General features: G+C 38.7%; 1 protein-coding gene across 1 annotated transcript in view; it reads right to left on the minus strand.

The window, feature by feature from the left end:
- The window catches only part of GDPD1 (glycerophosphodiester phosphodiesterase domain containing 1), a 48,272-nt gene extending 42,771 nt beyond the window's left edge, over positions 1 to 5,501 (minus strand). The window contains exon 1 of the mRNA XM_023732711.1: positions 5,280 to 5,501. Coding sequence (XP_023588479.1) covers positions 5,280 to 5,421 — 142 coding nt within the window. The 5' untranslated portion in view covers positions 5,422 to 5,501. The remainder of the gene's footprint in view (positions 1 to 5,279) is intronic.
- Positions 5,502 to 14,686: the final 9,185 nt, after the last annotated feature.

The following is a 14,686-nucleotide window of genomic DNA, read 5'->3' on the forward strand; positions in this document are numbered from 1 at the left end:
AGAGACGACATATACAAAAGACCATTTCTCAGTCTAGGTTCCCTGGAACGCTGAAGAATTATTTCTATATTCCAAGGGGGAGGGGACTAGTGAATTTGTATTTGTAGATATAAAAGAGTAAACACGTTACTATGGCTATTATATTATAATCTGCCTTTAGAACTGTGTGCCATAAAGCAGGATAGTGCTATTAAATAAATGATAAATGACTCCATTGCTAATAAGCCATAAGTAGGAATGAGTTAGCCAACTGGGGAAAAAAGTCCTCACTTTTGACAAGTGAAGAAGAGTTCCCTGATAATAGGAATGAGGAAACAAGAATTAAAGAGAACAGATACCCTGACATGGGACATGTTTCAGAGTGCAGTAGCAGAATGCTACTTCCAGAAACACTTTTGAGACTCGAATTAGTGCCTCACTTGCCTCCTTGAAGAGTCAATTAAAGCTTACAGCCCAGAAGCAGACAAACAGGGTCCAAGAACAATCCTTACCCTCAATCTTACCACATGCCAAATCAATCAGTGGCAGGACACCCAGATCGTGACAGTACCCTGCTTTGAGAACAAGGGAGAAAGATTAGAAGGGAAGGTGGGGATTTGACGAGTTGGTGCTACTTTTTTATTCATTGGCCATGAACCCTAACAGACGTTTTTTTTACAAAGCTCCATTCAACTGGCCTAGTCAAATAGATTAGGGAGGATGATCAAAATAAGTTTTTTCCCTATTACCTTTATTTCTCTAGCTAACTCAGTAGGTATCTGGAATAAATAAATAAATGTACTTAAAGGGTATACTTCAAAACATTAACAGAAATTATCTCCAGATAGTAATATTTTATCCCTTGCTGTTGTGTCAGTTCCAACTCATAGCAACCCTACAGGACAGAGGAGAACTGCCCCACAGGGTTTCCAAGGCTGTAAATCTTTACGGAAGCAGACTGCCACATCTTTCTCCGGGGGAAGAGGCTGATGGGTTCAAACCACAGACCTTCCAGTTAGCAGCCGAGGGCTTTAACCACTGTGCAACCAGGGCTCCTAGTAATACTTTAGGAACTTATTTTTCTTTTTTCATTTCTGTATTTTCCAAACTTTCTACAATGAACGTGATTTACTTACGTAATCAGGGAAAAATATAAATAAAATTCATAATTTCATACAGTAATTAAAGAAAATGGTCTTTAAGACCATTGTTTGTTCTCCATTTAATCCAAAGAGTGTATCTTTGGTCCTACTGGTATTTTATCAATACACTGTAAGTGTAAATGTCCTTCGGTCAAATACATTTGTGAAACACATGGAAGGCACCTAGCATGCAGTAGATTATTAAGAGATGATTAGCTATTATTTTTATTATATGTCAGGATCTGTGCTAGAGGCTAGAGACCTAAAAATTAATAAAACCTGTTCCCTGCCTTGAGGAACTCATAGTTTAGTAAAGAAGGCTATATTAACAAATCATATAATGCAATACAATGTATGGTCTAAACGGTCTGTAAGAAAAAAGCCTACAGTGTTTAATTTTTGAAATATTAGAGTATTTTCTATTTTTAAGGACAACCTTAGTAAAAGGCAGAAGTATTATAACTTTGGAAACATTAATATAAATGATCTTATTCCTTCTCAATCAAGTCAAAGTTTTATTGCTAAATACAACTGAGGATCCCCTGTATCCACACTGTATTTCTAAACAATTTTACAGTTTTCTAAGGGCTTTTTATATACCTGATCCTCATAACACAAAGCAGTAAGCAAGGCAAACAGGATACTAAGGCTTATTCCCAAGGCTAACTCTACTGGTAGATTTAGAATCTGATTCAGGTCACTTAAGTCTTTATAATGCTTTTGCAGTAGACATTAAGGGGTTCAAGTTACACCTACCCAGGTGTATACACTTTATATACATATCATGATCAATGTTTCAATCTTGGAATGGCCATACATCTAGTTTACTTGGAATCTCCTACTTGCACTTAGGGAAACAGAGAAAAACCTCAAATGATAACAATTTGCACAGAGAAACCACTGATTGCTATTTGTCAGCATCCAAGGCAAAAATAAAACAAGGAGGTGACTCTTCCCTTGTTACCTATATCTCTTATTTTCCAGACACATAGTATCTTGAGTTACAAAGTGTTTTTTAATATCTCCTCCATAACTCTGGATTGAATTGTATTATTTGGAGAGCAAGGCATTCATTGAGTTCAGTGGCAGAATTCTCAACTTCCATAAGGGAATCCCAGTTTGATTCCTGGCCAATTCACCTCATGCGCAGCCACCACCCGTCTGTCAGAAGAGACTTGCACGTTGCTATGATGCTGAACAGGTTTCTGAAGAGCTTCCAGACTAATATAGCCTAGGAAGAAATCTACTTGTGAAAATCAGCCAATGAAAACTTTATGGATCACAAGGTCCATTCTACAACTGATCATGGGGATGGTGCAGGACTGGGCAGTATTTAGTTCTGGGATCACCAGGAGTGAGGCAGGGGGAGCGACCTGACAGCAGCTAACAACAACACCTGGAGAGTATTTTCAACAGGAGTATATTAAGCACTAACACATGAGAACTTACCACAGTGCTTTTAGGACCATAATACCGATAAACACATTTTAAGTCTGCAGATATTTAACAAGGTTCTCATGAAAGGTTTAGTTACACCTTTTGAATATAGAAATACTGATGTCACATGTACAATAATGAATGGAAATTTCATATAAGGGGTTAAATTGAAACCACTGAAATGATTTACTATCTAGGGGGAGAAATATTTTTTAATGTATTTCCAACAGTAAATGAGAACTGGAGACCTAGTTTACACTGGCTGTAACATTTGCTGTGTTAATCTAGAGCGCATTTTTTAAAAATTATTTTTTGTTGTTGCAGAGAATATGCAAGCAGAGTGTTCACCAATTCAACAATTTCTACATGCACAATTCAGTGACACTGATTACATTCTTTAAGTTGTGCAACTGTTTTCACCCTCCTTTTCTGAATTGTTCCTTCTCTGCTAACATAAACTCACTGCCCCCTAAATTTCTTATGTAATCTTCCAAGTTGCTGTTGTGAATTTGATCCCGTATAGATAGTTTTTAAAAGAGCACAATGCTCCAGGCAGACTTTCTAAACTAATTATGCTAAACTATTTAGAGCACATTTTAAACCTCTTTAGACTTCGGTATTTTTTCACCTGTAGAATACCATACATTCTTAAAGATTAACATGTATTTCTTCTATATAAAATTTAGATCATCCATAATGACAGCTTGGATAGCTTTTTAGAGGATCTAGGTTTTTTGTTTTTTTTTTTTAATTTTTGTAAGCACCCTTTTCGATTTTAAATTTGTAAACACAACTGCAGTGTGAACTGCCTATCCTTAGAATAAGATTACTACTACTGAAAATCGCTTCTATGGCAACAACTGAAATACAAATAGTCGGTCTCTGGTTCCAGCGGTTGAAGGCACATTAGTAGTCTTATGTCATCCTACAGCTTAATCATGTATCTGTTAAAACACAGATTAACCAAATAAGCAGTAACAGTGCATTTTATAGCTGGTGACCCTTTAAAACCTTTGATGCTTTTCATGAGTGGGAGGCTAGGATAACTAGGTACTGAAGTCACTCTTAAAATGTGTGTTTAACTGATACAACTACACCAAAACTACTGGATCCAGTGGATTCTGACTCATGGTGACCTGGCGATCCTATGTGTTACAGAGTAGAACTGCTCCATAGGGTTTTCTTAGCTGTAATCTTTACAGAAGCAGGTGGCCAGGGCTTTCTTCTATAGAAGAACCACCAACCTTTAGGTTAGGAGAGTGGATATGAACCTGCAACCTTTAAGTTAGGAGCCCACTGCAAACCTGCTTCTGCCACCCAGACACTTTCATGAAATTATACAGAAGTATGCTTTTGTATTTCTGTGACATTTTAAATCTTAGTACTTGCCAATTCTTGTTAGAAAAGAGGTTATGGAACTCAACCAAGTTTTAGACTGTAAATTCCAAGCAATTTTAATCTAGTTTAACATTCATCTCTGAAGAACAGTTCAAACAAAAAAAACCTCGAAAAACAAAAAACAAACCCATGGCCATCAGTAGATGCCGACTCAAAACGATCCTATGGGACAGAGTAGAACTGCCCCATAGAGTTTCCAAGGCTGTAAATCAGTGCGGAAGCGGACTGCCACATCTTTCTCCCGCTGAGCAGCTGGTAGGTTCAAACCGCTGAAACCGAGCGCTTTAACCATCGCGCCACCAAGGCTCCTTGAAGAATAGTGAAGATTGATTGAAACAAGCCTATTTCACAACACTTTATACATCATGTTTGAAATGCAATAAAGACACATTACACAATAATGAAGACACAAGCATTTGGCCTGTTACCTGGGAAATTAGACAGTGGACAACCTACGCTCCTTTTAGCAAGTCACTTTTCCAAAAGAAACTTATCTTTCTTTCCCTTACATAAAACCGTCCTGTCATAAACTAAGCCATCTTTTAGCCTTTTGGAAATCTACGTGTCATTACTGGGGAGCAGTGTGGGGTTCGATTAAACAATAGGTGCAAGATTTGCAGCTTTGGGAAAAAGGAAGCTCCAGTTCATTTGTCAGTCCTGCCCACGGTGACCTTGCGAAATGTCCCTCGATCTGGGCTTCGGTTTCCCTCTCTTCTCAACAGGCAGTGCTCAGAGCGTGGGAGTGGGACTGCAGATACCGATGTTGCAGCACTGCTCCCGGTTCACGCGGCTCCACAGCCCTGGAAGCCTTCAGGCGCCCGAGCTCGTCTCCCAAGCTAGTCGCCCGGGCTTGTCTCCGGAGCTAGTCGCCCGGGTTCGTCTCCCGAACCAGTCGCCCCGGTCGCCCCACCCGCTCAGCCATGGGCTCGCTCCCAGATCACCGGGCGGGGTACCCCCGACCCGCGCGGAAGTAACCCCGTATGCCTTGCAATCATCCTTCCATCCGCCAAGAAACGCCCCTCATCTTCATACTGGTCCTTCCTCCTTCAGAGAACGCCTGACACCGCTCCTGCCGCACTCGAGAAACACCCACGCACCGGCTCTGTCTCGAGACCCCTTTCCTTCCTTCAGGAGATCTCCCCTTGACACCACACCGCCTTCACCTCCGGGGGAGCCCTGTTCACACACACCCTTCCTCCTTCAACTATCATGTATTTCCACCCGCCTGCCTTCTCCGGAACTCCAATGGGCCCTCATCTCTCGTCTGGGGGGAAAAAAAAAGGCTCCCTCCCCTCCGCCATCGGCATCTGAGGACCCTCTCACCTCCGCGGTGAGAGATGTGTTTACTCAGGAATCGCTGCTTCTTTCTCTGGTGCAGCAGGGTTGGGTATTTGAGCAACAAGAACGAGGTTACCAAGTACCCTCCCAGGGTGGAGAGAAGGTAAAACGCAGCGGTGGACGACATCTCAGACACCGTGTGAGAAATATCCCACCTCTGGGCCCTCTGAACTCCGCTGCGGCGGTCGCAACGGCTGCGGCGACGGCAGCAGCGACTGCTTCGGATCGGCTCGCCCCCAGTTGGTGCCAGCGGCGCAGCGCACTTGTCCGCGCCGGCCCATCACGCAGGCGCAGCCGAACCCTAGCGCCGGAGCAACAAAGGGGCTCTGGCACGCAGGCGCGCTTAGGCTCCTGAGTAGGCGCCTTCGGAGGTTTTGTAGTCAGCCTTTGCCATCTAGCTTTGTAGTTGGACCTGTAGCGCTTGGGAGAAACTCTAAACGGAGGGGGAAAGCTTGGAAACCTGCCAGCGCCTTCGCCATCACTCAAGCATAGAAGTATGATTCAAGGACAGCCTTCAAGACCGTCTGACATAATTGGAAAATCCACATAAAAAGGGAAAGATTCCAGGACACGATTTAACCCCTACTCTAAAAAATGCAAAGAATTGTTACTGGTGGAGGTGTTAAAGCTTGCGTAAAGAAACAATAAACCTCGCCATTTGTCTAGCCACGAGAGAATTTTCCCTATTGTCACACATGCCATAAAAGGTACTAGTTTATTAGTCAGATATTTGGGGACCGACTCCTCTCCCTATTTCACTGTGAAAATGCAATTCCCATGTTTTGTACACGATGAAACCCCGGTGGCACAGTGGTTAAGAGCTCGGTTGCTAACCAGAAAGGGCACTGCGAATCCACCAGCCGCTTCTTGGAAACCCAATGGGGCAGTTAATTCTACCCTGTCCTGTAGGGTCGCTATGGGTCCAGAGCAACTCGACGGCAACGGTTGTACATGATAGGGTCTCAAGAAATATTTGTTGAAATACAAGCCCGTTTAAAATAAGGAGATTTCGGCAAGGTTATAGGATATCACTTGAATGTCCCAGGAAAACTGGGAACTAAATTCCAGAAGGCCCTATTTGCTTCCCTTTCATCCCACATGTTCCAAACTACTAAAACACTAAGAGACACACTTAAACGCAAAAGAATTAACCCAGGACTGAGGGAGAAAATTTAACTAGAACAGCAAATGTCTACCACGGAAGCAGAATGCAGAGTGACTACTTAAACTCTTGTGATTCTTAATTCTGGCCTTGAGCAAATCATTATCATTTATTTCTGTTTCTTCATCTGTAAAATGAGGGATTTTTGATTAAATGATTACTTCCAACTCTCACATTCTATTCATGATCTTGGTCTCCAAAGATTCTGGCTACCTTTTAAGATTTTTGAACAGGGGGCCTTCACTAGGTTTTTAAAAAGTATCTGAAAAAGACTTTTGCCTCAGTTTACCATCAGTAGCCATCTATTTCTTGGTCTAACACCAAAATCCCCAAAGATAAAGCCTCTGTAGAAGAAAAAGAATCAAGTACAAAAATTTCTAAATACAACCAAACTTTTAAAACATTTTAAGAAAACTCACAGATTGAAAAATACTGCCTCTTTTGAAGGATTAAGGAGAGCATCTGTGTAGGACTGTCAAACTATATCATACAGATTAATCGACGTATATGGTTCTGTTTCCCTTTTCCAAAATATCACCTGATGGCAACTTTTCTTTAAATTTGATTGCTGCTACTTATAATGAGCACAGATTCATGTACATAGATACATGTACATAATAAATATTACCAGAAAATAATATGTAACTAAAAATATCTAACCACCAAATTTAGAGGTACCTGTGGTTTAGTAGAGTGCTTGGATTTAGTAGAATCTTTAGACATAGCTGTACTACTTACAAACTGAGTGACTTTGGGCATATCACTTAGCTTAAGCCTTAGTTTCTGCATCTGTAAAATGGGGATAATAGTATCTAACCTCACAGAGCTGTTTTGAGGCTTTAATGAGGTGAGAAACTATTTTAATTCTTCTGAAATCCAGATTTCAGGGCCCATGGAGTGGGGGTGACCCACCCAGACCATTTGCCCTTAGATGTTCCTTTGAATCTTGAAGAAACTGATTTCCTAAAGTCACCTTTTGATTAAACAATAGCCTAGTAAGCAGCTTAGTGGAGACCATTTTACCTTAGGCACTGAGCTCTTTTTGAAGAGTTGTCTATGTGCAGTCAGTTTTGAGAAACAGGAACTCCAGAGTCTGCCTGGAAGCTGTGTTTTAGGTAAATGGTTATTATGTAAACACTGTTCTGGCCCCATTTCCATGACAATGTTGATGAGGTAGGTAGGGTATAAGAATCTCTGGAGGCTTTTTCATCTTTGGAACTCTTCTCTGACTCCAGACCAGATGTTCTCCGGTTCATGAACTGAATAATAAACTTAATGAGTTAATACACAAATTTAATATTGTGAAAGTTTTAGTTTTGACAGAGGTAAAATGAAAGCATTAAAAGTATCCTATATAACCACCAATGACCGCCCTTACAGGGAACACAACACAGAGTCCCTGACGGAGAAAAGAAAAAGTGTGGTGCAGAACTCAAATTCACTTAAAAAGACCAGACTTAATGGTTTGATAGAGATTGGAGGAACCCTCGAAGCCATGGCTTCCGGACTCTCTGTTAACCCAGAACTAAAACCATTCCCAAAGGCCACTCTTCAGACAAAGACTAGACTGGACTATAAAACATAAAATAATACTCATGAAGAGTGTGCTTCTTGGTTCAAGCAGAGTCACAAGACCAAATAAATGGTCGGCCCCTGTCCGGAGGTAGGATGAGAAGGCAGAAAGGGACGGGAGCTGTTTGGATAGACAGCTGGATGGAACTGGGGTGGAAAGGTGGAGTGTGCTGTCACAGTATAGGGATTTTAACTAGTGTCACATAACGATATGTGTATAAATTTTTATATGAGAAATTAACTTGAGCTGTAAACTTTCACCTAAAGCACGATAAACAGAAAAAGTATCCTATATAAGTATTATGACAGAAGATAGAAATGTTTCTTTCTCTAAAGTATTACCAACAAATTTGGGGAAAGTATACAGAATTATTCAAAATAAGTAACTGAGAAACAGAGTTTTTAATTCTTTTTGAATCCAGATTTCTGGATTCCATGGAGGTTGAAGTGACCCACCCGAGCTATTGCCCTGAGATGATCTTTCAACCCTGAGTCTTGAGAAAAATAGTTTCCTAAAAGTCACTTTTAAGTCAAAGAGTAAAACCAAAAAACCCAAACCCATTGCCATCAAGTGGATTTCTGACTCAGAGTGACCCTATGGGACAGAACAGAACTCCCCCATAGGGTTTCCAAGGCTCTAATCTTTATGGAAGCAGATTGCCACATATTTCTCCTGCAGAGTTGCTGGTGGGTTTGAACCACTTACCTCTTGGTTAGCAGCCAAGTGCTTAACAACTGTGCCACCTTAGTCAAACAATAGTCTAGCTTAATTAGCAAAGAATGTTTTGTCTTAGGTATTGCGCTCTCTTAAAGAATTATCTATGTTCAGTTTCAGCTAACAGAAACTCCAAAGTTCAGTCCTGAAGCTCTGTCTTAGGGTCAATGAGTAATTAATTTTCTTCAAGATAATGCTGTATGGAATCTTGCATAACCACAAATTGTTTTATCAGTTCTATTCTAGCCTTGCTTCTGTGGCAACGTATAATTACTAGAAATAAATGGAATATAAAAATCTTTGAAAGAGCTTTCTTCTTTCGAATATTTTTGACTCTCTAGTCAGAAATGTTGCCTCTATTTGCAAATCATATATTAAATAAACTTCAATCAATTTCTATTATTGGCTTAGTATTATTTTTGCTTTAATATAACCAAGAAGAAGTACATACACCTTTTTGGGAGCCCGAAGAAAATTAATACCAATTGAAGACCAGGTAACCTATAACAGTACAGGAGTATTTTTTTTTTTTAATTACACCACCCCCAGACACCCTTTTAGCTCAGTGGTGAAGTCACTTCAGAGGTTCACCGTTCAGCCGGGGAGTGGACAGCCCCATAAAACCAAACGGGACTAAGGAGGCACAGCAGTCCAGGGACAAGGACTATAAGGTAGAAGGGGACAGGAAAGCTGGTGATAGGGAACCCAAGTTTGAGTAAGGATAGTGTTGACGTGTTGTGAGGTTGTTAACCATTGTCATAGGGCAACATGTGTACTAACTGTTTAATGAGAAACTATTTTGTTCTGTAAGCCTTCATCTAAAGTGAGGATAGCAGCACAATTGAAGAGAGTAGTCAATGTCACTGAACTGTGCATGTAGAAATTTTTGAAATGGTGTATCTTTGGCAATGTATATTTTCACCAAAAAAAAAAAAAAAAAGGTTGAGAAGGGAGAGGGTTGACTTGTCGTGGGGTTGTTAACCAATGTCATAAAACAATATGTGTACTACTGTTTCATGAGAAACTATTTGTTCTGTAAACCTTCACCTGAAGTACAATAATAAAAAAAAAAAAATTACACCAATATGAACAGAGATGTCTTCCAAGGTGCAGGGGGTCAAATTTTGAAGGCAATTTACAAGAGGGTCCAAAGTTAATAAGAATTTTTAAAAATCAAGACAGGAATTTAGTGAATGGAATATGTGGCTAATTGCGTCCATGAATAACTGCCTCCTTTGCCATGAGACCTGAACTGGATGGTGCCCAGCTACCATTACTGAACATTTTGATTAAAGATTTTATAGAAGGCTCCTGATCAAAAGGGAGAAAATGCAGAACAGAATTTCAAGTTCTCACAAATCCAGATTTTCTGGAGCCATGGAGGCTGGATGAACCTCTAAACCTATTGCCCAGAGATAAACTTTAAATCTTAAACCAAAAATATCCCCTGAAATCTTCTTAAAATCAAATAATAGTTAAGCTTAATTGTAAAGAATGTCTGCCTTGAGCATTGTGCTCTTTTAAGAACTATCTATATGGGATCAACCTGAAAACAGCAAACTGAAAGATTAAAGAGGAAACTTAGGGGGCAGTGAGTTTATGTTAATGGAAGAGGAACAATTGGTAAAAGGATAGTTAGAATGGCTGTACAACTTGAAGAATGTAGTCAATGTTACTGAACTGTACATGTAGAAATTGTTGAATTATTGTATATTCTCAACAACAAAAAAATTAGTTTTCAGAAAAGATAGGAATTTAGTGTAAGTAGTCAATTATCATGAGGGGAAAAAAGTTTTGAAAAAGAAAGGATATCAGAAATTACTGCCCTATTTCATTGTAAAGAAAAAACTGATTTCTGAGAGTTTAAGTAGCTTCTCTAAGGCTACACAGGTAGTGGCTGATGTTACTTTAACAACAAGGTTATCAATTTTCATTCAGTTCAAGGGGTTGAAGAAGAGATAGTATTGGCTCTTCCTAAAAGATATTGTAGTTAAATTTTCCAGTGTGCATGATCCCAATCCTTTCCTTCTGTCCTCACATGAGCACTTACACACAATGAAAAGGAAACCAAAGACATCTTTTATCCTGTCCTTATCCTCAAATAAATTGTCTTTGATAAATAAATAAATAATAAAAGATCTTGAAAAAATAGTCTTGGTCTTATAGAAGAAAACATTAGGATAATTCCTACTTTAAAACTACCCCTTGAAACATACTCAAGTGGCAGGTCCAGGAAGCAGTGCATTGAAAAGAACGTTGGGTTCTAATCTAATGATTCTGTAACTTGCCATTTCAAGCTCATCTACAAATTGCATCACCCAAGTCACTTGTGTTCTAGGCAGCAGATGCAATTGACTGGGGACATATATCATTGGGACTAGAAGGCATTGACCCAAGAATTCTGAAGAACTCCTAAATTAAATTGTGATACTACTGTTCAAAATAAGAAAACTGTTGTAATACACAGCTGAAGGATTTGCAGATTCCCAACTATGATAATGGGAATCTGATAGTATGTTAGAGTATGGTTCAACTTTCTGAAGGACAATTTAGCAATATGTATCAAAATGTAAAACGTATGTCCCTTGACCCATCAATTCCAAGTCTAAGAGTTTAGTCTACAAAGAAAATTTCACAAGTATTAATAAAAGATGTATGCATGATGGCCTTTACCACAGTTTGTAGGAGACCTAGACTAGAAAGAACCTAAATATCCAGGAATAAAAGACTGACTACGTAAATCATGGTAATGAAAAACTATGCAACTGTTAAAATGTTATATACTTACATTTATTGACAAAGAAAATGTCTACCACATATTGTTGAGTGAAAAAAGCAGGTTACAGAACAACATGTATTCTATGATTCCAATTATTTAAAAAGAATACATATCTATATGTGCATATATGCATAGAAATGTCTAGAACACTAAAATGTTACCAGTGGTTAGCTCAGAGCAGTGGAATATCAAGTAACTTACTCTTATACTTGGTTTAAAAAATATTCAAACAAAACAGGATATGTTACTATATATTACTTTTACAAATTCAATAAGGCTATGTTCATAACAAAATAATGTTTTAAACAAGATTATAAACTAAGTAGTCTTACTTTTATATTGATAAAAATGCTGGGATAAAATAAAGGATAAAATCACTCAATACTCGACTACATATAATTTAGTAGGAGAAAAGCAAGTAATAACCAATTGATATAATATAGTCCTTTAGAGTGTTTGGAATAAAAATCAACCATGGGATGTAACTAACACTTAGAAAATTTTCTTACAGTTGTTCAAATAGACAAAATGATTTTTATTGCTATAGATATGGGCAAGATATTTTCACTGTGGAAAGGTTTTGGAAAAATATTTAAGTTTTATTTAGAACCTGATCAGATCTGAGCTATCAGTAACAAATAGGGAGTAATAATTATCCCTTATATTTATAAAAAGGCTACCTAGGTGGCGCAGTTAAGCGTCTGATTACTAGCCGAAAGTTTGGTGGTTTGAACTCACCCAGAGGCAGAGGCACCTCAGAAGACAGACCTGGTGATCTGCTTTCGAAAAGTTACTGCCTTGAAAACCCTATGGAGCAGTTCTACTCTGCACACATGGGGTCACCAAGAGTCAGAACTGATGGCAACTAACAACAACACATTTATAAAACACTTTATAGAGTTTACAAAGAACTTCTATGAACACAATCTGACTATAAGTGGTTGAACCCTTGACTATACTTTGAGGTGGGTAGGGGAGTTACTCTCCCTGTTTTACAGATCAACAAGCTGAAGCCTAGATAGAATCCAGCATCCACAATGGTTAGGAGTCAAGTAGACTATTTTCTAAAAACATCAAGTCAACGTGCTGCTGTGCCAACTTAGGCCAAGAAACATTATGAAGACTATTGAAAATTAAACATACAATATTAGATGACTTTAGTTCAAAATTATAGAACCTCCAACCTATAAAATTGAGTGTAGTCCTTAGGACAGACACAAAGTTGCAGGAGACAGTTCAAAAATGGGCAACTAAATGGCCAAGGGATTTGAGAGGCTCTTTTATATACAGCATAAACAAACAAAGAAAAACTAAAACCAGTTTGAAAAAGATCAAGGAAAGGTACAAACCAAGTCTACAGAACTGTTATGTCATGGAGTTTATCTCAGTATTTTGCCTGTACTATGCATTGAAATGTTTAACTGATTATAAAAGGTAAGGCTAAAACTAACCCAGACTTATTCACCATCTCTCAAATTATTAGAATGATAGGATATCTTAAAGAAGTAATTTTAAGATAAATTATAATTATTATCAAAAATTTATCTATGTGTCACTCTATTAGGGGCTATATACTCCTTTAATCCCCACAACCACCTTCTGTGATAAATAGGAATTATCATGACCATTTTAGGGAAAATAATATACAGGAATGAAATAAATTGCCCAAGTTTCTTAAGTGGTGAAGTCAGATCTTTTGGGTTCAACCTACTATAGTATTATTTTATGCAGGAGAAAATATGGAACAAGAGATGTCTTAAGGATATAAAAAGATTCAATACAGTTTTGCAGACTAAAGATTCACATTCTTAAAAGAAATTAAGATATTTTAGGCGGTATCATGCCTAATTTTTCTGAGATTAAAGAGAATAAATTCACTCAATCACATGTCTTAAGATCAGAGTCAACCTATTCAGCTGGAACAACCGACATTGAGTTTTCATTCTTATGTTTTCTAAGAATGCAGTGTATAACAACATGAGGTGTGTAGCTTTGAAATCAGAGTCCTGAACTTCAATTTTGACTTTGCTACTCCCTAGCAATGATTGTGAGGATGGTGTAGGACCGGGCAGTGTGTCATTCTGTTGTACATAGGGTCGCTATTTCATCCTGCTATACATAGGGTTGCTGAGTTGGAACCGACTCAAAGACACCTAACAACAAGTTATGTGACCTTGGCCAAATTTCTTCACCACTCCACTCTTTAATCTCCTCATTTATAAAATAGGGATAATATCTATCATGAAGGGTTTGGAGGATTAGAGGTAATGTATGTAAAAAGCCTAGCAAAGTACCTAGTAAATGGACTTTCGAGAAATAGCTAGTATTATTGCATGCCGTTCAATAAAGAGTAGCTACTGTTATAAATTGGGCTTCCCTAGTATTGTTTTTCTAATTTTCTTTATTTTCCATCCCTTGAAAGTCTTTACCAAGATGTAGATTCACTGTTCAAGTACTACAGGAATACCTAAGTAAATCAACATGTGAAGTCATTAGAACAAATTAAAAAATTTGAATGAGGTAATTTACCTTACAACAAGATTTATCATACTAGCCCTTTAGTCAGCACTCCTTGAATAAGATATGACTGACTTCTAAAAACTTCCATTATATACAACTTTTCACAGACACCTTAATAGACTTACCAAATAGGCCAAAGGATGTCCTCTGAAGTCTCCTCTGACCCAGCGATTCTTAAAATTTAAGAATCAATTTGAAGCATCTGCTAAGCAAAAGATAAAGCAAGTGCTGCTGCAGAGGAAATACGATTTCTTTAATGAAATCATCTATTTTTTTAATTTGCTGAAATAAGGTTTATATGACTGTCTTAGGTGGGATTCTCTATAGGAGCAAAAGCAGTGAAGCATATACATACAAATATAGATAGAGATTTATTTCAAGAAATGACTCATGCAGTTGTGCAAGTCCCAAGACCACGGGTCAGGCATCAGTCTGGAGGCTTCTCCTGACTCATGTGGTTGCAGGGGCTGATGAACCCAAAATCAGCAGGTCAGGCAGAAGGCTGTTGGCTCACAGGGTTGCGGGAGCTGGTCAATCCCAAAATCTGCAGGTCAGGTAGCAGGCTGCTGGCTCACATCCCAAGAACCAAAGGTCAGAGTATGATGAGTTGGATGCAGGATCGAGACAGCAAGCTTCGCCAGAAC

Source organism: Trichechus manatus, unplaced genomic scaffold (genome assembly GCF_000243295.1).
Source record: "Trichechus manatus latirostris isolate Lorelei unplaced genomic scaffold, TriManLat1.0 scaffold00054, whole genome shotgun sequence".
Taxonomy (NCBI): domain Eukaryota; kingdom Metazoa; phylum Chordata; class Mammalia; order Sirenia; family Trichechidae; genus Trichechus; species Trichechus manatus.